The 23,574-nt window shown below is 41.3% G+C and overlaps 1 protein-coding gene across 1 annotated transcript in view; it reads left to right on the top strand.

Annotated features, from left to right (window-relative positions):
* Window positions 1–23,574, top strand: part of thsd7aa (thrombospondin, type I, domain containing 7Aa) — a 156,077-nt gene that overhangs the window by 101,289 nt on the left and 31,214 nt on the right. Inside the window, exons 8-20 of the mRNA XM_070984701.1 lie at window positions 811–1,051; window positions 3,070–3,185; window positions 5,983–6,115; window positions 6,788–6,891; window positions 9,950–10,144; window positions 10,717–10,983; window positions 14,558–14,736; window positions 14,977–14,982; window positions 15,291–15,424; window positions 17,821–17,974; window positions 20,030–20,171; window positions 20,342–20,457; window positions 20,544–20,661. Of these exons, the coding sequence (XP_070840802.1) occupies window positions 811–1,051; window positions 3,070–3,185; window positions 5,983–6,115; window positions 6,788–6,891; window positions 9,950–10,144; window positions 10,717–10,983; window positions 14,558–14,736; window positions 14,977–14,982; window positions 15,291–15,424; window positions 17,821–17,974; window positions 20,030–20,171; window positions 20,342–20,457; window positions 20,544–20,661 (1,905 nt within the window). The remainder of the gene's footprint in view (window positions 1–810; window positions 1,052–3,069; window positions 3,186–5,982; window positions 6,116–6,787; window positions 6,892–9,949; window positions 10,145–10,716; window positions 10,984–14,557; window positions 14,737–14,976; window positions 14,983–15,290; window positions 15,425–17,820; window positions 17,975–20,029; window positions 20,172–20,341; window positions 20,458–20,543; window positions 20,662–23,574) is intronic.

The raw sequence follows: 23,574 nt of genomic DNA, 5'->3' as shown, positions 1-23,574 counted from the left end.
GCACTATTTATATCCAAAGTTAACAAATTTGTCTTTTATAGTTGTTTGAAACTGGCGATGGAGTGTGTGTCTAAGTAGGGTGCACCAGTGTTTGGTGGCATACAAACACTAAATTTTCCTGTGATGGGGGTTGATACAACTAGAACATAGGTGATGGGACATTGAATGATAGAGAAACTGTAATATAAAGTGGGCCCCAGGTTATATACAGTAACCAAACTTTAAAGTCAGGCACTATGCGTCCTGGCTAGAGCTCTCATTCCAACTGCTGCTTTGGCATGTACTAGTTTGCGTCTCACTTCTTGGCAAAGAGATTTTTTCCTTGTCAATCAGTGTGTGTTCTTTATCATGTCTGAAAGAATCAATTTTGCCAATATAACTTGCATTAACCTCGCACAAGTTAACAACATCATTAAATGCAATGTTGCAAACATAACAGAATAATTGTGTTGAGAAGTGCACATTTCCATATTAGCATAGCTTAACAGTTTCTACCTCAAATGAGCCATAGCGGTGTGTTTCAAACCACCCACAAAACACAGACGTATGAGGAATTAGAAATGTATCAGACCAGACTCAATATAGAGAACAGACTTGACTTCTACAGGCTTCAAACACACTTCTTGGGTCCCTTAGATCTGTCTTTGCCCTACATGATTCTAGACTACCTATTTTTACTTGAAAGCATCCAACAAGTTTTCTGTCTTCCTGTATCAGAGCTGATGTGGTTTTTGTTTTTGGCTATGGTACAGCTAAGACATTGACGCTGGTGTTAAATAACCCCAGCCTTTATCCAAACCTAACCCTCAGGTGGAATCCAGTGTCCCAACATCAGTGCCCTGCAGGAGGTGAGGAACTGCAATGACCATCCCTGCACTGTGTACCACTGGCAGACTGGCCCATGGGGGCAGTGCATAGAGGACTCCTCCATCCCTACTACCAACACATCTGTTGGCCGAACACGTGGTGATGATGTCTCCTGCTCAGTGGGGATGCAAACACGCAAGGTCATCTGTGTCCGTGTTAATGTGGGCCAGGTTCCTCCAAAAAAGTAAGACTCCAAATAATTCCTTATGCATTGATTATTATTGATTATTACATTCATATTCAACTGGTGTCAAATGATTAACATGTTTTTAGTAATTTGGCCTTGATGTGAGCGGGCTTGTGGGCCAGATTCTAGTGCACAGACTACCAGCATATGTATGATAATGAGTATATGTAAATTCAATTTTCATTGGATGCTTGTTTTGATAACTCTTAGAGGCTGTTCACACTTGTTTTAAAATATTTTTCGTTCCCACTAGAGGGTCAAAGTATTAAGAGCGACAACACCAAACTGATGCTAAAAACATGATTTCTCATGTTTGAAGCAGAGGTTAAATAACATGCCATAACATAAGCCTGATGTATTCTGGTCATCAAACTAGATTAAAAAGTGGTTTCTGTTGAAAATGATAAAAATCCTGGAAGCTAACCCCTCACACAGATGTAAGTATAGTCCTTGCAAACCATAAAATCTACACAGAATGATATCTTAGCTTTTTTACACCTTTACCAATAACTCTCAGGTAGGGACACAATCAACAGTCTTTCACTCCTTTCATTTGTGTAAGTGAAAGGCAGCCTTTGTTTGTGGTTGCACACATTGTTTGCATGTGCCATGTTGTGCCATTTAGTCTCTCCTGTTTAGTCTGTTGTTGCTGGCGTCTGGCAGAGGTGTTAGCTGATGAGCTGATGAGCTGATGAGCTCCTGGCCGACTGTTTTAAGCATCAGGGTCTGTTTCCCCCCTGAAGGCATCTGCTGGGAACATGAATTATCTATTTATTTATTCAACAGAACGGGAGCATTATTCTGGCAGCACAGCAGCACTACGCAGGCAAACCCTTCCAGCCCCCATGCTGCGTATGGAAATTAATATCGCTTTTTATTCTTGCGCTTACTCCTAAACCTACTGTTACATGCTGAGCAGTGAGCCTGCTGCCTTGGGACACACTTTCACATCAATGTAGAGGGGGGCACCCGCTTTTACCAGCAGCACCAGCTGTGTCCAGGATATGAGGACTACCACTAGTAAACACAAAGTGGCATCAGAGCATTCTAATGCATGATGGCAAAAAGATGTGTTCCAACATTAATTAGGTGTGTGCTTCAAATACAGTAAAAACTGTCTTGAGCTGTAAAATATTTCTTGTTGAAAAATGTGTGAATATTTTATGTCTTTGTTTGCAGCAGCGCTTCATTTCTTACTAAATTTTAATTGGTGATCTGCTATGAAAATTCTGAGCAGAGCAAATTGCCTAAAAAGATGATGCACCCAGTTTTCTATAGGGCAGGCACATCATCATTTGGGAAAGGGTTAAGTTTCAGTGCAGATGAAAGGAAATGCAGACTTTGGCCTATTAAGGAAATGGTTTCAGAATGTAAAAAAGGACTTTGAAGTGCAACCCATCCAAAACAGATCTGAAACCAGATATTTTAGCTCTACAGTGGCCAAATGTAAGAAAAAATACCAATATATCTACATTTTCCATTTCCTACATAGAGTATACTGCATCTAAAATGATAAACATCCAAATTCATGAGGACCAGTGGAATGTGACTTTTCAAGAGGCACTGTACATGACAAGAACAAATGAGACAGATCTTGGTGCACCTCTTTCCATGTAGTGTGCACTAAAAGACATTTAAAGTTATGGTGTGTCGCAATTTCAGCATCATTTTATCATGGTGACTGTGACGCTGATGTGAGGGATAATTACCCTAAACAAGTGATACTCTCCTTTTCACAGCACTTTCCTTTTCTCTCTCATTCCACTCTACCAATGCAGAATTTTAAGAGCTACATTTGCACTGGAAAAACTGCACTGTCTTCCATGATGGAATATCAAATCCAGACCACGCAAAATAGTAGCCCTCTGGCCTTTGTTGCTTATGGCACCTATACTGACATGTATAACTCAAAATTGACCTCATAGTCTGTGTTCCATTTCAAATCTAATGATCTCTATCATGTTTTCAAGGGTACTCAATGTGTGTGTCTGAGCCTGTCAGTGATGTACTTGCAGGTGTCCAGAGAGTCTACGCCCAGACACCGTCAGGCCCTGCTTACTGCCATGCAAGAGAGACTGCATCGTCACCCCATACAGCGAGTGGAGCCCCTGCCCATCAACATGTCAAGCAGGTAGCTCTGGCTCTTTGGCTTCAGTTCACACAGTGATGCGTTGCAGAGTGTCAGATGGGCAAAATGCAGTGTTAATAGAGAGAATTCATAAAAGCTTTTGTATGACTGTGTTTCTCAGTTAGGCCTAATGAAGCGTACAGAATATGTTCATCATTATTTCAGCATAAGTAGACAGACCATAAAAGCATCATGCACACTGACACAGAATACCAAAAATTCCAATTCTATTTGGATTGTTATGTTTAAGAAATGCTAATGAAAATCTTTTTTTTTTCTGAAAAGGAAAAAAGGGTTTCCTGTGGGAAATTGGTTTGTGGAAATGGTAACCCTTATATCCTTTCCTTTTTTAACATCTCTATGCTATTATTTCATAAAGGGGAAAAAAATTCTTCTGATCATAGTAGAGGCCTTGGCCAATTCAGTGGGGCCAGGCTGCCTCCACAAAAAGCAGCTGCTGGAAATCCTGATGGTGCTGGCTAATTTGGAACCCATTTGCCTAGTAAATAAGGCATATTGAGTTCCAAACGAGTCTCAGCCTCAGTGTTAGACATGTGTGTTCCTGTCACTCCCTTGAGTTTTGCTTTATGTATTGGCAGAGTTCCTCCCCAGAGGCATCTGCTGAACAAAACCTTTAATCACTCTATTATCTTATATCTATACACCCTATGCATTGTCCTTTAAGTTGACACTTGTTTTTTTTACCAACACAAATGTATAGATGAGAAATCATGATAGATGAAATTGCATCCTTTCTTCTTCTCCTCATGCCACTGTCAAATTCAATTGCATGATTACCAACCACATACCACTACAATCACTGTAATGTGTTAGTGATAATGATATATGTGATATCTCTGTAACTCATCAACAACAAATGCTCATAAAAATCATGACAAAGAAGCCCCTTACAACTGTAGATGTTACTGTATATTTATCATGTTTAGATTTTTTCTTCATTCACCCATAGTCAGGACATATAGGCTAAAATTGGGGCTAAGCTAACTATGATTACTGTCAGTACTATGGCTGGCTCAGAAAGTCCATTAACATAGTTATAGTGTCCATGGAACCCTTACGCTCTCCTTTACCCATTCATATAAAGTTATTCTGTGTTTTCAAAACATGGACAAGGAGGCAAAAAATCAAAATGATTTCCAAGCACATGTATGTTGGATATGCCAATATCTGAGCACCATCATGTTTATTTTCACTTCCTTTAGGCACTTTTGGCATAGTCACGACATGACTTAGCTCAGTGTGCCAATTGACATAATCTGAAAATAATGGCATACTTAGCTAAGACATAGTGACTATGCCAAAAGTGCTTAAAGGAAGTGAAACCCATGTCAACCAGCCAAGGGTTCAGAGACTACACAAACACAACTAAACATGATGGCGCCCAGGTAGGGTATTCATTGTTCATGTTAAGACTATCAGAGAAAAAGAAGCAACACTTCACACCCTGACACACTGCCGCACCATTCTTGTGCTTTAGTGTATATTGTGTAAGTATAGTGTTATATCTATGTAGTTTAATTTTCTAAGACTTGACTGGGGAACACAATGTACACTCAAATTTGTTGTTAAAAGCAACTATATCACAGGACTTGTCCCAGCTCCTCTCAGATACTTGGCAAGGACCCCTTGGCATCATGTTTTAAGGCATTGGGCACCCCTTTAATTCATTTTTCAACCTGCAGGGTAGAACAATAGATTTCTATAGACAGCCCATTTTTACTCCCAGCCTGTCAAATGACTTAGTATAAAGAGCAAGAGAAGGAGGGTTGGGGTGGCTGAATGGGTCAAGCACGGGGCCCCCACCCATGAAACCGGGGTTTGTGTCCTGTTTGACACCAAAAGTGAATGTTGACCTCTTTTTAAATTATGTACGCACTGTAAGTGAAGTACTTAACTGAAGTAACATGGCTAACATTCTTATGTAAGCCAAACCATGATATTTTCCTAAATGTAACAAAGTAGTTTTGGTGTCTAACCCTAACCATATTGCGACCTTTTACAATGTTAACCAGATGCTTATTATTGTTCTCAACAAGCTTTATTTTGGAAGTCTAACTGGGCCTTGCATATTTAATATTGCTAACTTGATCACGGAGCCCTGCGTGTGCCAAACAGACGCTAGAGAGGTACTCAGAGCAGCATAGTTTGAAACATAGGGCCACTGACCAAGCTGCCATATGTGATGAATTGGGAGTGAGAACGTGTTGACCTTGAACAAGATGAGCAATATCCCATTCAAGTTTGGTATCTGCAGTATGGCATGTAGCATGGCCATCTGCATTTCTAGCCCTTTGCTATCTGAAAGCTCTTTATGTCTGTATGATGTGATGAAGCTGCATTACATTCTGCAATTTATCACCACCCGTAATAAATTATCCTCCAACATGAATCACCAGCACTTTGGCATTGTGAGAACTGCAATCTGATATGATAGTCCTGATTTAGATGTGGACTTCCTGTAAAGTCAATAACCTCTACCACCCTTGGAGTTTTATTGGATACCACACAGCAGATGATGGAGATGGTATTCAATATCCCACTTAAATGTATTAGCTTCCTCTGTAAGTCAGCAGAGGGTGAACAAATATTTAGTGAAATATACCCAAGATCACACAAAAGACATCTCCTTTTCAAGTACCTTTCAAATGTGGGACATGCTGAAACTACAGCAAAGTTTGCTGTGCTGCATTTGGTATTAATTCACACTTAGTTGCATGTATATTAGGTACATTTTTTGTGTACTGAAAAAAAATGTGTCTTTTCTTATGTCTTCATTTAGGTGGTAACACCAAGAAGAAGCAGTACAGGAAACGTATTATCATCCAAGCACCAGCTAATGGGGGACAGGACTGTCCTGAAGTGCTGACCCAGGAGAGAGAGTGTGAGGCTCAGTCTGTTTGTCAAGGATACAGGTAACCTGTCTTATTCAGCATAAACTTCTGCAAATATTGCTCACCAACATCCCCCAAGTTGTCATGACAAGTAGGGGTTATGCAAGATCTGCAAAATCACCATTGTCAGCAATTCTTTTTCATTAAATCCAGTATTAATTCTGATACAATTGATGCAGTCATTTTAAAAAGAGCTGTATGTCCTACACTGGTTGTTCATGTCAGTTTTAATTTAACTAATGCCTAAAATATGTACCACAATAAAAATGGCTAATTTAGAATAAATGCCATTTGTCTGATAGGGGCAACTTTATTATCACTACTTCCCTCTGCCTGCTGAGCTTAATGTAATATTTTCTTGTCAGGACTGACAAAATCAGAGCCTAGATTGCAAATATCAACTGTACATACCTTTCCTTCACATTATAATTCATTTTCATGGAGCTGGCTGACTGAACTTTACATTGTTGTCATCATAGCAACAATGCTCTAGGAATAGCAAAATAATCATTGTGCTGTTGGCTCCATCCAATGCTTTTGGAAAAGGTGTAGTGAACCGTACATCTTCAAAGGTTTGCTGTCAAGACTTTTATTCTTCCTTTCCATCTGGTCCAGGGGTTACAACTAGCACCTATTCATTCACCCTGCATCAGAGTTCAAGACACCTCTGATCTTTTTTTTATCCTTTTTCAGATGGAAAACCCACAAGTGGCGGCGATGCCAGCTGGTTCCATGGTCAGTTCGTCAGGACAGCCCTGGAGCTCAAGAGACCTGTGGGCCGGGAATGCAGGTTCGGGGTGAGCAAACACACACACGCATGCACACGCACGCACACGCACACACACACACGCACACACACACACACACACACACACACACACACACACTACATTCTCATCTTCTTTTCTTCTTTATATAAACACATTAGTTAAACGGTGCAGGAAGAGCAGCGCACCCACGAGCAGTCATTAAGAATATGCATTAAACTGAGCTGAGATCTGTTTTTAGTGGGGATCTGGGACCAGTGATCAGATAATTCTGTCTAAAAGCTCTCTTTACAAGAAGCTGGGACAGGGAGATGGCAACAAAACAGTATCTGTAGTCTCCAACATTAATATAGCTGTCCTTCAGTAACAGACTGCTGCATCCGCTGTGTAAGAAGGACGAGACTGCAGGTCCCTCATTACAGCGGCTGTCTGACGTTTCATCTCCAACATCATTTAACATAGCACTGCATTGATGTTGTTTCACATGAAAACATCACAAACCCACTTTTTGCACTGCTCCATTATTTATATGATCATACACTAATATCATTACATCTGTGCAACTTATCTTGTGCAATAGTACATATTTTTACTTTGCAATAGTACAAAGACACTGTATTTTCAATGATCATATTTTTTTCATGTGCAATTCACTTCTGAAACATGACAAGGGGACCCAACTGCACCCCTCTTCAATTATTATCATAATTATTTCTTTATTTTTTCACAAGCATAAAATGTTGGGAACAACTGGTTTCTTTTTTTTTCAGCTCTTTTGGTGGTACATTATGAAAATCAATTAGCAGAATCTTGAAATGTGTGTAATCCATCATGTGAACATCAATTTTGCAGATATCTTTGTCAGAGTTCCTCTATTGTTGTGCAGATTTTACAAATAATGCTGCATTTAAATTGCATTACAATTCAGTCATAACATAATATTAGAGGCCTGGAACTTGAGACTATCATCCAAAAATCTAAAACTGTATTGGACACATTTCTGTGATGGACATGTCTATGATGCATTACAAACATATAGAGCTATAATCTGCTTATAATACAGTATAATTATAGTTATAAGCATTCATGAATATTCATAATGCTTTATAAAAGACTTCTAGAAAAACTCCCTTTAACGACTCAGTTGCCTCAAATCATAGATAATGCCTAACACAGTTTCTACTTCAGCTGTAGCCGTATACTTTACTTTTATATGTACATTTGATAAACAAAAGGGACTCCTTAAAAAAATGTGCAAACCATGCACTGGTTATAACACACTCAGAGTGATCTGTTATGATGATGATTGTTAGTGCCTACAGAACACCAGCAGGAAAATCTCAAAATGAACAAACCATGCACCATTCCTTTAAGGTGACTTGCTGAGTGTAACACTACTGCCTGTGGCCTGAGAGAGAATTCAGGCAGACGGTTGACTCATTATCAGTGCACACACTCAGACTCCTATTAGTCTCAGAGACCAGGGGCATTATCTGATTCCAATGATGAGCATCCTGCTCCTCCATCTTGTAATTATGCACCATTACCTGTAATAGTATACTTAGAGAGAGTTCAATACAAGTCACTTACTTTTCAGCCACTCACTCAATACAACATGCAGAAGGTCATAACTATTTTCCAGTATTTCCCATGAATATGTGTGTGCTTGGTGTATGGGGGGGTCTCTTCTCATGATAAGACTCAAGCCAAGCTAATGTGAAGTGACATATGCCACAGTACGGATGGTCTAATGGTTCACCCACCGGTCAACCATTAGACCAGTAACTCCCCTCTCTGCATTGCTCTGCTGACCTCTGCGGGCTGATAGTTTGAAAGTCTGTCGGGTTGGATGACCACATATTTTAGCAGCTGAATTTGATTGTGTGTGGACCACCACTAAACTGCCGGGGTCAAATGTACTCAAGTGCTATACTTAACTATGAATTTAAGGTGATTGTACTTTTATTTCCATTGTGTGCTACTTTTTACTTCTACTCCGTTACAGTTTATAAGGGAACTATGCTTTTTACTCTACTGAGGTTATTTGAAGGCTTTAGTTAATGAGGATTAAGATTTTATGGAGAAAACCTCCTGTATGATAATCATGTAATAATAATAATGGTATTGTCTGGTATTTCTTAGTAATATTAATGTATTTTTACTTTATTAGCTTTTTCAAAAGCAGGACTTTTACCACCAATTAAGAATATTTATAGGGTTATTTCCTATTTCTACTTCGTAAAGGATCTGAAACTTCTTCCACCACTGCTATAATGCAGTGTGAAGTGCTACACTGTACAGGGTGTGAAGAGAGCATGCAGCGATTGCCAGATGGCAGTACAAGCACTACTACTGACCTGTGCGTAGTTACTCTTCCAGAGATGAAAACATGAAAACAGAGTCCAGTAGGTGATTGGGTTTGTCACGCCACTCTAACACTTGTTTACAAGCTTACACAACACTATGTTGAGGGATATCTGGCAAACAACATCATCTTAAAAGTGATAAAAAATAACATTTTTCAGCAGTTTTTCTTATTTTTAGAGCAGTGTTTGAATAGCGCTAGGAGATTATTGTCTCAAGGTATAGAGGAAGAAGAAGAAGAAACATCCTTTATTTGTCACAATGAACACAACATGCAGAGTTAGGGCACACGCCATGCATATGTGAAATTCTTTTTTTGCATTTGACCCATCCTTGGTCATCCTTCCTCTATGGCAGACCAGGAGCGATGGGCTGCCAGCTGAACGCCGCACGGGGACCAGTTCCTTTGTTGTCACCATTGGTCAGGTGGTGATCTTCTTGCATGTTTTTAGTGGGGGTATTTTTATGGAGGATACCCAAGGTGAGCACGGGGAGAACATGCAAACGAACTGGGACCTTCTAGCTGTGAGGCGACAGTATTACCACTTGTACCGCCGTGCCACCTATAATGTATGGCAAGGTGTTATAATAGAGTGCCAGACCCAAAAATCTACTGTGGAGACATGGAAGACTCTCATAATGTCATTATTCACAAGGTGACCAGGACACACCAAATGAAAAGTCTCTGTCCTCATAAAACTCCATTTGCCTGTTTCCCCTGTAGCTGTTTCATGCCGGAAGCAGGACGGTGGACAGGCAGACCTCGAAGCTTGTCTTAAGTTTGCCAGCTCCATGCCGCCTCTCACACAGCCCTGTCAGCTGCCCTGCCAGGATGACTGTCAACTCAGCAGCTGGTCCAAGTTCTCCCCCTGCACAGCTGATTGTGTGGGCGTCAGGACCCGCAAGAGGATGCTAGTTGGTGAGTGACAGACTTAAACCGTATCCAGATTGCATCAACCTTTAGAGTAACATCAGTGGATGTGAAAAACTGATTTCAAATTTTAACTTTTTAGACGTGTAAATTTGAATGAGAGGGCAAAAACCTCCCTGTTCTTGCTACCTCCCAGCTCAGTCAAAGCAGGCAGTGCAACAGCTGGCATCCCATGCCTTGCTTCTAAATAAATATGAGAAGCTACATCACCTTCACCTAAGTCACCTTAGCAGAGTAATAAAACATGTTTTGAAATCAACTGGGATGACAGATCGACGAGGAGATTCACCGTGGCCAAGGAGCCGCAACCACTGAATGTCACTGTGAATCTCAATCCATCAAATCCGTTGGACTTGGTCCAATTATCTGTCCAGGCGGTTGACCACGTCTCTCACGGTGTTGATGAGAGTCTCGTGTTCTTGGGGGTTACTGACAATGATGCTGTGGAGCTTCTTCATGTAGGAGTCAATGGTGTCAAGAGTGGGCATCTCTCCACTGGCTGGCTTCTGGACTGACAAGAAAAAAGTGTCAAAATTTTAAGTTGTTAATGTCTTTTGCAGGGAAGAGCAAAAAGCGGGACCAGTGTAAAAACCACCAGATGTATCCTGTGAGCGAGACCCAGTACTGTCCATGTAACAAATACAACGCCCAGCCTGTGGGCAACTGGTCGGATTGTGTCTTACCTGAGGGCGGCCGCATGGAGGGTCAGCTGGGCATGAAGGTCCAAGGTGACATCAAGGAGTGTGGCCAAGGATATCGTTACCAGGCCATGGTGTGCTATGACCAGGACAACCGCATTGTGGAGACCTCTCGCTGTAACAGCCATGGTGAGTTTTCCACACTCAAACAACCCGCCAAGTTTAATCCTAACTTTTCTTGATTTTTAGAAACAGCAGCAATAATCACTGGACTCAATGGGAAAGCACTGATTAAAATTAAAACCAGGAAGTTTAGTTCAAACTGTTGACAAATTACCAAGCCCAGTGTACAGGTTACAGTATTTTGCTGAAACATGTTAAAACTGTCCGTCAAAGGACGCACCAGGTAAACAAGGAGTCCTGTTTCTTACAATGTTATTTCTGTGTCATTTATGATTTGTAACAACCTACAACTTGACCAGGCTGAATAAAAAGTGCTTGTGATAGACTGTATTTAACTGATCACTGGCCACTGAATGCCAACACCTGGTGACTATGGCTTGATGTAACCAACTTTCTCCAGTTCAAGAATGACTACGTGCTGTTTGGAAGAAGAAATGACAGATTTTTCCCCTTAGAAATTAAAAGTTGAATTCATAAGCAATAAAACACAGCATTTCCCAGTTCAGGAGCCTCAGTTTTGCTGCTGCAGCTTCGCTTGGTCTGGTAAAAGCTTATGGCGGCTAACGTTACCTAATATTAGCAAACCTTTGATGTTTGATATTGCTGTGACAGACATTTCTGAACTAGTTTTTTTTTCTACTATTTTAGCATACACCATTATCCTGTTATCATAATGTGGTCACAGTGGCTGCTGCTCAGCAAAAGTTACATTGTCTCAGTTTAAGTTAAGTCAGTTTCACAGTACATCCACACTAAGTTGGTGAAATTGGGAAAGACATCTCTTTCACTCTGTTTCAGTCCATTATTAAAAAAGCAGTGTTCTCCCCCTAAACGTAGCCACCTCTAACTTTCTAGGTGATTCATTTTAAATGCCAGTATAGCTGAATACACAACAGAGCTGTTGCCATCAACCTGGATTGATGCTGATTTTGTCAGATGATTACAAAATAATGATTTGTATCACCACAGTGCAGAAGCTTGGGAAGTAACATGTAGTGTTTATGGGCTCCTATTAAAACACTATCACATGCCCATTCAGCTGTCTGAGAACTAAAATTTGTAAATGAGAACAACCATATGGTGAATTTGTAGGGACTCAGTCAGTCGACTGGGTGACAGCAAAGTTGAAAAGATAGCTTTTAGTTGTCCTTAACTTTTTCTCTGATCTAGAGTGAAAAGCATCACCCTCTTTGCTTGAAAGCTTCTCACCTAGCATCACTGATGGATGTAATTAGGGCTACTGTACTCAAAGTTGCACCTGTAACGACATCCACCATCACAACAGTCATGTCAAAGTGTACTGACACACCTTGGTTCCTTCCAACAGTCAGCTGTGATTTCTTTAATCTTGACTAAATCATAAGCACATAGTTTCAGTATCTTAATTTAACCCACTTGAACCACAGAGGTGACAGATGAGAAAAGTATCTGTTTAGTGTGGCTCATATGGTTTGTTCTGGATGGCACTGACAAACAACCTGGTTTGGTGGATGTAACTCATCTTTAAATGTGGATTTCAAGTAAGCCAGACCCTGAAATGGGTCACCGCTGGAATCTACCAATTCTCTCCACCGTGATCTTATTTTTAGTCGTGCTGGAGGCTCCATGCAGAAGAAAAAGACTTTTGATCTATTAACTCACTAAAATATGCAAAGTAGACAACAATTGTTCTTCAACAAGCAACCCTGGCCAAATCTTTTGCATCAATCCACCTCTTAGATCACATTTGACCCAGCTCACGGTCAGTTATCAGTTCGTTTCTTTTTCATACCTCCAGTGTAAATTCGACAATCAATCAGTGGAACTTGAGCATATATTTGCTGCCAGCAGCCCAAATCTGTCAGGCCACTTTGCGATGAGCTGTATTAACATTCCACAGTATATTCCAGCAATGGGAGAAAAGGGAATTAAGAATCAAAGTGCTGTCGTATTCTGCATCTTAGCCCTGGGAAAATACAGAGCACATCAAAGCACTCGGGGGAATGAGCGTGTCTGTGTTTGCACATTGAGAAACCCGTCTCGTTGTGAGTCAAAGCTTCCCCCCCAAGATCAGGCTGCTTGATGGCAACTGTAAAAAGATAATGGACTCAAACTCTGCTTGCTTTCTTTCTGATTTAGGAGTCTTTGATTGGCTCGCTTATACCAGAGAGTATTGTGGGAGGAAGATGGTAATTGCTTGCTCCATCCTGTTGATATTTACCCTCTGGCTACTGCTGGATACCAATGATGCTAGATTTGTTTGTGACAGGAATCAGGGACTGTATGGGTGAATCTGGAGTCAGCACCAGTGAGTAACATGCTTTCATGCCTGAAGAAAGTTTGATTAGCAGCGAGGCTGGTGGTTTCGCTCAGAGTCCTGTATTTGATGACAAAGTCTGACCATCCAATTGACGATTCTATCTCCCTTACAGGTCCTCACAACAGGTTAGATCAACATGTAGTCAAAAAAACATTCCTCGGATGATCTTATACTGCAATCTTTACATCCTGCAGTCACTTTTTGGGTGTTTTGTTGTGTTTCCAGAGTGATTCCTGCCCTGAACATTCCCCTGATTTCCTTTGGACAACCTTTTAGAGAACTGCTGCACATTTTTGCTTTCAGTCAAAGCTGTGTTAATGGATTCCAAAAAACTTCAATTACAAAACATTACATTTACTGTCTTTGTACTGTTTTCAGTTGAGTACATGTCAAAACTGAAAAGCAATTTGTCACATTCTGTTTTATTTATGTTCAACACAGCGTCCCAACTTTTTTGGAGTCAGGGTTACAGAGTGAACTTGTGGTAGAGTGTGATACTCATTGATACATCCTCATGTTGAAAATGTAACATGCTGTGGCAAATCTATCAGAACTATTACTGGTGGCATACAGTGCCAGAGCTCATGATTCATTTCATTGTCATTTAACATCCATGGTGTGCATTTCACACTGTTGCTGCTTCAGTATTGATTGTTGTACTGCTTGTCCAAAGCAATCACGGCTGATCACCAGTGCCATAGAAACCAGTGGTTTCACCACGTGGTCTGGCTGGGTAAGAAGTGCCCATTTACTGGAAAATGTTTAGTAAATACTTGTGCTGAAAGTTTCCACCACAACCACAACCTGCTGGGCTTTTAAGCAGTCTATTCCTCTATTCTGTACCATAGACTGGCCACGACATGCAAACAGACGATTTGCCATCTCAATTAAATTTTTCATCGAGTATTGTATATTTTTATTTGCGTTAAGTTAATGATGCATTATAAAGCAACAGTGTGCAAAGATTATAATTCAGGGATCAGCGTTATCCCTCGTGTTATTTAGTCTCGATGAGTGTGTCATCAGATAGAATTGCAGGTGAAAAAGCATGTGTTCCAAAATGCTGAACTGTTGCTTTAAAATGTTTGATGAGTCCATTTCTGCACTGATTAAAAACAGATGGAGGCAACATGCATCCTCACCAAAGTAGAATAACATTTCCAAATGCAATGAAAGTACACAAACTGTGTGCCCTTTTACTGCTCCTGTAACAGTTCTGTCATCTGGAGAAGATCATGGATCTTTACTGAGGCATATCCATTGTCATGTGATTGGTTGCAGGGTACATTGAGGAGGCTTGCATCATCCCCTGTCCATCTGACTGCAAACTGAGTGAGTGGTCCAACTGGTCACGCTGTAGCAAGTCCTGTGGCAGTGGGGTCAAAGTTCGCTCCAAGTGGCTCAGAGAAAAGCCCTACAATGGTGGGAGACCATGTCCTAAACTAGACCATGTCAACCAGGTGAGAGAGATCTGCCTTTAAACTGTGTGGTTAATGTCTGAACAAAAGATCACTAATACTAATGAAGATTTGTCTTTTGGAGGTTAGAGGAGTCATTTTTCGTAATGCAAGTTGAGAGGAATGTAGCTTTTACGCTTACTGTAATTATATATTTCCGTTTAATTGCTGACCACAATAAATCTGAATGATCCTTTTTCTGTTACTCCCTCCTCCTCTTTGATGAATGGATTTGATCCACAGGCTCAGGCAAGTACACTGTTTTATTATTGTTCTTTACTTTTTTTTTTCTTTCTACAGCTTTCAGCAGTGGACTATGGTCTTTACTTTTTCTGAAATATTGTTTGTCTTGCTTCAGTCAAATTGTTAAAGTGCAATAAATAGTCTAATAATAGCCTAATTTAGATTGGATTTCAAGCTAATGAATCATTGTTAATCTCAGTAAATATGTTGACAGTCAGTTCCAAAGCTGAAGGACATGTACAAAAGTCAGTTCAGTTTTTCTTGCATTTCCTTTCCAAGATCAGACAGGTAACTGTGGTCTTTGTGTGTGTCAGGTGTATGAGGTGGTGCCGTGTGTCAGTGACTGTGGGCAGTATGTCTGGGTGGCAGAGCCCTGGAGTGTGTGGAAGGTCAGCAACGTGGACCTGAAGGATAACTGTGGTGAAGGAGTTCAGACAAGGAAAGTCAGGTAAGATCAAAATCATCTGCTCACTGGCTCACATGTTTTATCAAGGAGAAACTGGTTTCTGTGGACTTTGGATAGAGTTTCCCAGCATGCACTCGGCATCAAACAGCAACGAAGACTCAGGAAGAGAGGAAGAGAGCGCTGAGTTAAAATGTTAGGATTGCAAGAAAGAAGAGAGTTTTCTGTTCTCTCTCAGGCTGCATCACTGATGGATTATAAAATTTATTTTGCCATCAAAGCCTTAAATCATGACCAGTGCTGGGCGGTATACCAGTTCACACCGAATACCAGTGTATAGTTTTGTTATGATATGAATTTCGAAAATACCGGTGTGTTTGATTACATAATGTTCGGAACGCTGCACCGCGTGGCACTCTTTCAAATGGGACCCATTTCAATGTTGCGCCTCTAAACATACGGGTGCGGGGCGCAAGCGTGTCTTGGAGTATCAAGAGTGTATGAAGTTAAGATCAGCGCCCTCCACATCAGCAGGTAACACGGGAAAAGCAAAAGAAATGAAAAGCCAAATGTCATTTCAAGGCGCGTTTACTAGAGGTACTCCCTACGATAGAAAAAGTAAACGGTGAATTGAGATTACAAACACCTAGCCAACAGTCCTGCTTAACACTGCAGAAAAAGAAGGCTTCAGGCAGATGATCAAGACAGTGGATCCCAGGTGTGAAATATCGAGCAGAAAATACTTAAACACAATCCCCAACTTGTACTTGTTCAGAATGAGTGCTGCCTGCAAAGGGGGCAGCGTGAGATGCGCACAGTTCAGATGGTCAGTGGTCATGCTAGGAAGCACCAAACTCAGCTAAAAGCCTCTACCAAGCATTGCCACCCAAACAAAACATCATTCATACAGCAATAAATTATATGCGCATGTAACAAAAAGATGAAAAATAACGTTTGTCCAATTTAGAGCATCTGCTCATTTCACCGCTTCATGCAAGCCTGATATCATATGAAAGCAGAGAGTCTGCTGATCACGAAGATGTCTGCCTCCTCACTGTGCGACAAAAACTCCGCGAGCTAGCAGCCAAACAGTAGCAGAAAAAACTTAGCTGAATCATAAATTATGTCTTACCTTTGCTGTTTTGTGGTCAAAAGTTATATTCCAGCCCGAAAAAACGCTGCTAATGTCTCCTCCTATGACTCTGTGTTAGTTTGAGATCAGTCACTAAGGTCCTTGTTGTTTACATAAAGAGGAGGGGGTTTCTCAGGGTGGAGGGAGTCCTCTGCACGCGATATACTGTCACTTGGGTTACATTCTTCTGGATCGTCAGTGGTTTTACTATGGGAACTATAGAATTTGGGTGCTGCCCCTCAATTCTCTTGACTCTGACTGGTTGACAGAGGTGTCAATCATCAAAATAGACCAATGGGTTTCTGAGCTATTGACTGGTGTAACTACGCAGTTAGTTTCACCGCTCCGTCTCATTTACACATGAATGAGCAGAGCGCTCACGGAGGACAATGCTGACCAGCCCGGGTGTTATTTTACTGTTTTATTTGCATTTCATGAAGGATAAGAACAATAGGAAGCAGAAAAAACGATGAAAAAGTGTTTTCAATGGAGGAGTTTCTCCGTATGCTTGGATGAGATAACGGTACTGTGCTCAGATGTGCCAAATGAGTGCCTGGACATACCTGTTAAAACATCTGTAAGACTGCTCAGGTTCATTTTTTAGCATGTACTTTGCACAGTTACTCTTCAGATATTACTTTACAATTTTCTAAATGAATTTGGCCATGATTTAAAGGTGGTTTTCACTCTAAATAATGTTCCCTTTTTTAGGCGGAGATAAAAAAAAAAAAAATTTTCTACTGTCTTCCAGATGAAAGAAAAAAAAATACTGTCATATACCGTGAAACCGTTATAATTTTGAAAAGTACCTTGATAGACATATTTGGTCATACCACCCAGCGCTACTAATGATTATTGTGAATGCGAAGGACATTTGTCTATCTTTTAACAGGGAATCCACTGATACTTGTTAATATAAGTTTTGTCATTAATCTTTATTAGAGAGCCAATTCTGCTGCCTGTTTTATAATATACAACATTATGCATGCATTGAATGACAAGACAAAAAGTTGGAACGCTCGCTTAATCCTGATTTGCTCACTTGCTGCATGTAAAGCATTTTGCCATATTTCATTTATCCACACAGATGACATCAATTATATATATCTATCTATATATCTATAGATATATAGATAGATATAGATGTGTACACACACAGACACACAGACACACACACACACACACACACACACACACACACACACACACACACACACATACATACATACATACTGTACATATAGCAGGACTCTTGATAGGCTATGGCTTGTGGAAATAGGCTGACTTACCTGAAGCACTCTGTGTCCAGATGTATGCTGAACACTATAGACGGGCCCTCTGAGCAGGTGGAGGACTACCTGTGTGATCCAGAGGAGATGCCTCTGGGGGCCCGCAACAGCCGGCTGCCCTGCCCTGAGGACTGTGTGTTATCAGACTGGGGAGCCTGGAGCCCATGTCCACTGGTAAGAATGTCATATTACCTTCTCTGCCATTGCACTGCTCCTCTATGCAGTGCTTTATGTCCACAGAAGAGGAAGATAGGTTTCAAACTGCAATTTTGAATCTAGTTGAGATCTTGTGGACAGCTGAGAGACAGGAAAAAGGGAGAGTGAGAGGGGGAATGACATGTAACAAAAGTACCCAGCCAGGATCAAATCAGCGAGGTTATGATCACAGTATATGGAAAGCATCTTCACCACTAGGCCATCAAGACGGCCCTGTCACTGTCATTTGTCTTCATCGTAGAGAAAAAGTCAACTAAATTAAATTTCAATGGCTTTTTATTTGTGGAGTTATTAAACTGGTGCAAGCCATCCATCATCTTTTCCTTATTTCCTTCTCTTTCTTCTCCTAACCATCCAGTTCACTAGAAAGCTGAGAAACACTGACTTTTGGTAATGACAAAATAAAATCTCTTCCAGTTGATTTCTTTAGATGATCAAACAGACTGAGATTCATTACACTAAAGGCAATAATTGAATTGAAATCCTGGACCCAGTTTCTTGAATTGGATCTAGTTTTGTGGACCTTATAGCAACATTTTACCTTGTCTAATTTTCACAACTCTTTCACATCTTCCCAATCTTACCAACAAATTTGTTCTTCAATAAAAATCACCAGAGTCTTTGAATGAAATAGCATTAAAGGAACAAACCATGGGGCGGCACGGTGGTGTGCATGCCTCACAGTAAGAAGGTTGCCGGTTCCATCCCCGGGCGGGGCCTTTCTGTGTGAAGTTTGCATGTTCTTCTCGTGCATGCGTGGGTTCTCTCCGGCTTCCTCCCACAGACCAAAAACATGCTTGTTGACTGGTGACTGTAAAATTGCCCCTAGGTGTGAGTGTGAGTGTGAATGGTTGTTTGTCTTGTGTGTTGCCCTGCGATCGCCTGGCGACCAGTTCAGGGTGTACCCCGCCTCTCGCCCATTGAAGCTGGGATAGGCTCCAGCCCCCCCGCAACCCTGGAAAGGGATAGTCGTGTATAGAAGATGGATGGATGGATGGATGGATGGATGGATGGATGGATGGATGGATGGAACAAACCAAACCAAATCAGCCCTTTCCCTTGGGACCCTGCTTCAAAGCAGATTGTCGCTCCTGTGCTTCTCTCCTCAGTTCCTACAGTGCTATGGTACTCTCACCTATTTGGGTGATGCCACTCAAAATGAGTGACTCAGTCCGGCACAGCCCTGTGCGGAATATGCACGAGTAGATGGAGAATGAGATCATCAGTGATAAGCAGAGATTAGAGGTGACTTTGAGGTCATTGCTTAATTGTCCACCTGCAGCTTTACTGTTGCTGTAAAAAGCTCTAAAAACGCATTCTACATGACCTGCTCAGCAGTGAACAGCAGACAAACACAGAGAGAGACAAGATGATGACCATAGTGGAGCATTAGAGTTAAACAGGCTCACTTCTGGATATGTAAATTAGCAACTCTTTGCTGAAAAGTTTGCAATATGTGCAACTTCTTTCTGCTCTCGCCAAGTTGCCACAAGTTGTTCTTTTCTTTTGAATATAAGAAACAAATTACTTGCTTGAACAAAGTATAGTGCATTCACTTTAATAAGCCGGAACCTAAAGTCAATTTATCAATGAATCTGTTTGTGTTAAAATCACTTCATATCTGCAGCCAGCAGGGAAGACCACATAAAGCCTGCTCACTTTTTAGTCAACTCCCATGGCTTCAACTTGACACGTGATGACGTTTCAAACCACAACGCATTAAGAGACTAAATTTTTTGATCCCAACCAGATCTTTGTATTGGTTTTGACCTGCTCTGTCCTTTGTAGTCTGTGTGTACACATTCTTTTCATGTAATGGTTCAGACTCCACAGTGGCATGAGTAGACCCGCAGCAGAAGGCAAATAACCCTTAAATATGGTGAAGGAAACTTTATGAACGGTATTTCATTTTACATGAGATAAGGACATTGACAAAGGCTTTTTACTTGTCATGTGTGCACATGCTCCAACAGTATGCATGAATAAGTGATGATCCTCTCTTCTGCTCCTCAGCCATGCAGTGGGAACAGTACCCGGGAGAGGACTGCTTATCCGCTCCGGAAGCCTGGAGAGGAGAAGGGGTGTCCTCCGACTAAAGAGACAGAGCCCTGCAAACTCAACAGCAACTGCTTCCACTACTCCTACAACATCACTGGTGAGACTCAAACAGCATCAACCACATGCGATTATCAGAGGCAGCAGAATTTACAGTAAAACATGAAGTCATGCTCCTGAAGAGGATTCCCTTAAATCCATTTTAAAGTGGGTGGTACATGAAGCTGTGACTCTGTGAGTTGTCTTTGCTGATGAAATGTGTCCCTGCAGATTGGAGTACCTGTCAGCTCAGTGACAGAGCAGTGTGTGGAAATGGCATCAAAACCCGTATGCTGGACTGTGTGCGTAGCGACAGCAAATCTGTTGACCTCAAGTTCTGTAAAGAGGTGGGTTGTGCAGCATTTCCTGTTAAAGCCACTGTTGTTTGTCCTTGTGAAAGGCCGAGTAAATAAAACCCTATTTTCTCTTGCAGCTCGGCCTGGAGAGGAAGTGGCAGATGAATGCTTCCTGTGTTGTGGAATGTCCTGTCAACTGCCAGCTGTCTGATTGGTCACCATGGTCTGAGTGCACCCACACCTGTGGGCTGGCAGGTATGTGTGTGTGCAGTTCTATTCATTGCAGGTGTGTCCATACCAAATTAGCCTAGCGCTTGATCATGTTGAGGTTGAGGTGTCCCAAAACAAATTACTGCACCCGTGTCCCCTGAAAATTTGGTTTTCAATTTGTTTCCAACTCTGGTGCAGTTGGATGTCGGCAAGAACGCAATATGAGCAAGCACAGGGTTAACTGACTCTGTGTGAGTAGTATTCCCTATGATTCAAAAACTGATCTTTACATGTCAAATCAGTGGAGTCTCCCTTTAAGATGTTCCCATACTTGCTACCTCCTCAACAGTAACCATGACATGAGGAGGCTCTAGCTGCTGGCTGCTGTGTGAGTTTCAGAAATCAAATACTTTAGTTGAGAAATCAATAACAGCACTGTTCTGGAGCATTCAGTCCTATCACATGATATCCACAGCACATGGAATTTGCCCAGTTGCTGGAGAATAGATGTTCAAAATTACATTTTTTCTGCGCACATCAAAGACTTCTTGTACATGTTGGCTCAAAAGCAGAGTCAAAGGTCAATGGTTGCCCTGGAAACAATACACTTCCAGAAATACTTTGGTTTCAGAATATTCAGCCATGACTTCTACTCTGGTTTCAATTCTCAAAATAACATAGCAAAGGATAGTTAGTCAGTATTAATAGTAAATGTTATACCAGGTTGATAAAAGAATTTTTATTGTAGCGTAACACATACCCACTGATATTATTTGATTACGTTTCAGTGAAATTCCAACATGGATCCTCTTCACACAGCTTTAACACCATAATACTTTCATAGCTGTGGGTGATCCATCACTGCTGTAGGTCCGTCGAGCTCAGCTCTCGATTGTGTGCTAAAGGTAGTCAGCCTCTCCTTCGGTAATGGTGGTAACCAGAGACGCTTTATGATGTGAGAAATTATGGTGTTACCGCTCTAAACCAACTGAGAGAGGGAAATAATGTTCGCGCGTGTAATTCCATAGGATCAGACCATTGATTGGCGGTCCATTAGGAGCGTGTGCTCGGGGACTCGGGGAGCACTCTCCTCTTCACAAGTCCTTGAGAAGAGCAGCAGCCAGGGGCAGCAAAAGCAAATAGTAGATATGAAACCAATACACGCCTTAGTCATTGCGGTAACCTTAATCTGTCCCCAGGCAACAAGGATTTCTTTCCTTGTATGGAGAAACAGCAGGTGGGTCACACGAAGAGAAGGCCTCCTCGCTTTCCTTCCTGTGTTTCTTTTTATCTCCTGGTTAGCTGCGAGGACATACTTCCCTGGAGGAGCTACTTTCTGTTCCTGAGCCAGGAATAGCAATGAGCTGGATTTGTTATTTCAAGCAAATGAACATACCTGGAAGCAGCAAGGTGCTGTTATCAATCAGGTGGTGTAAAAAAAACCAGCTATTTTCCTGGATGTGTTCAACCTGTGTGCATAGATAATCATGGCTTTGTGTGTTCTCTAGCCAGACACTGTAGTGACAGCTGGCACAGGCTTTCTTTTGCCCAGCAGCCCTCACTGCCACCCACCGTTCAACCCCAAACACTGCCATGGCCCCCTGCAGGGGGACCACTGAAGCAGAAGAGTTGTAATGGAGGGTGATGACTGGTTTGTGGGTGGAAGGAGCTAGTATCTTCTGCAAAGCAACCAGAGAACAAAACAGCAGAAAGTGAACTTTGTTTCGAAATCTGGGGCCCAGATTCACTCTGTGCAGCAGTGTTTGTGCAGGCCTTACCTTTTCATCCAGGGTGAGAGGCATTTAGCCTGCCAGTTTTTATTTTCTTTTTTTAAGGCCCCATCCGCCATTGTTAATGTGCTCATTTCACCAAGCACTGTTATTTTAAGATCCATTTAAAAATAATTTCAAGAAAACATTGGATCAAATGGCAATATGCAATGAGAAATGGGTCATTTGTCTTGACAAATGCCTCTTTTAGCTTACTGTCTAGGTTTTACAGTGTATTTACGATATGGGTCAGTCTCACCGCTCGCATGAACCCCATTTCTAGATGTAGCAGGCAGCTTATTTAACCACTACTCACTACGTGCATAGCATCAAACACGGTGAAAAGAGGTGTGTTCAGCAGCTAAAGAGACAGACATTGTTTTAGGAGCTGGTGGAGAGAAAAACGAAGCTAGAGGAAGAGTGAATATTGGACTATTTGGGGCAGATACACTACTACAAATGAATGTAATGTGTCTGCTGGGTGTCTAAGGGGGAACTGTTGGCCAAAACATACGACTTACATACAGCATGCAGGATTTAAATAAAAGGGGTTAGGGTTATCCCAGCACAAAACTTGTATTTACTTTTCTTTTTCTGCATAGATTAAACTAAATATAATCTGTTAATTACAGAGCTTTGGAGGTGTTGGTACATGTACTTTTGAACTTGGACAGACCTGGCTTAGCTGTGTCCCCCTGCCAGGGACAAGAGGATGGAGTGAACACTGAACACTTCCTGTATTTATCACTGGGTGACATCATCAGTGAGGGAAAGGGCTTTTTAAGCAGTTGTTTTTAAGCTGTTAATGAGGGTTGAATGTGGCTGTGTACATGTGATGTAAAGTTGCATTATTATGAGTTGAGTTTTGTTCAGTTTAGTTCACTGTTCATGTTCATTATTTCTATTTGTTTTGTACATTTTTTAGTTACACATGTCTCACTGTACCACTGTACTTTGTAGATAAATCACCTGTGTTAAAGCAGGACATAGTTTCCAAGTCTGCCTCCCATAACTTTCCTAGCCTCTCGGGCCAGGCTTCTCCATATAGTGTGTTTCATTTCTATGTTTTTCCCACATTGGAGGAAAGCAGACACTGTTTGTTTGTTTGTTTGAAATAGAATAGAATTAGTGAATGCAACAAGTTCAAGATAAATCACTCGTACGAGCTGCTTAGGATCAAATTATGAGT

The sequence above is a fragment of the Chaetodon trifascialis genome, chromosome 17 (assembly GCF_039877785.1).
Source record: "Chaetodon trifascialis isolate fChaTrf1 chromosome 17, fChaTrf1.hap1, whole genome shotgun sequence".
Taxonomy (NCBI): Eukaryota; Metazoa; Chordata; class Actinopteri; order Chaetodontiformes; family Chaetodontidae; genus Chaetodon; species Chaetodon trifascialis.
This window is presented reverse-complemented; position numbering and strand designations above follow the sequence as displayed.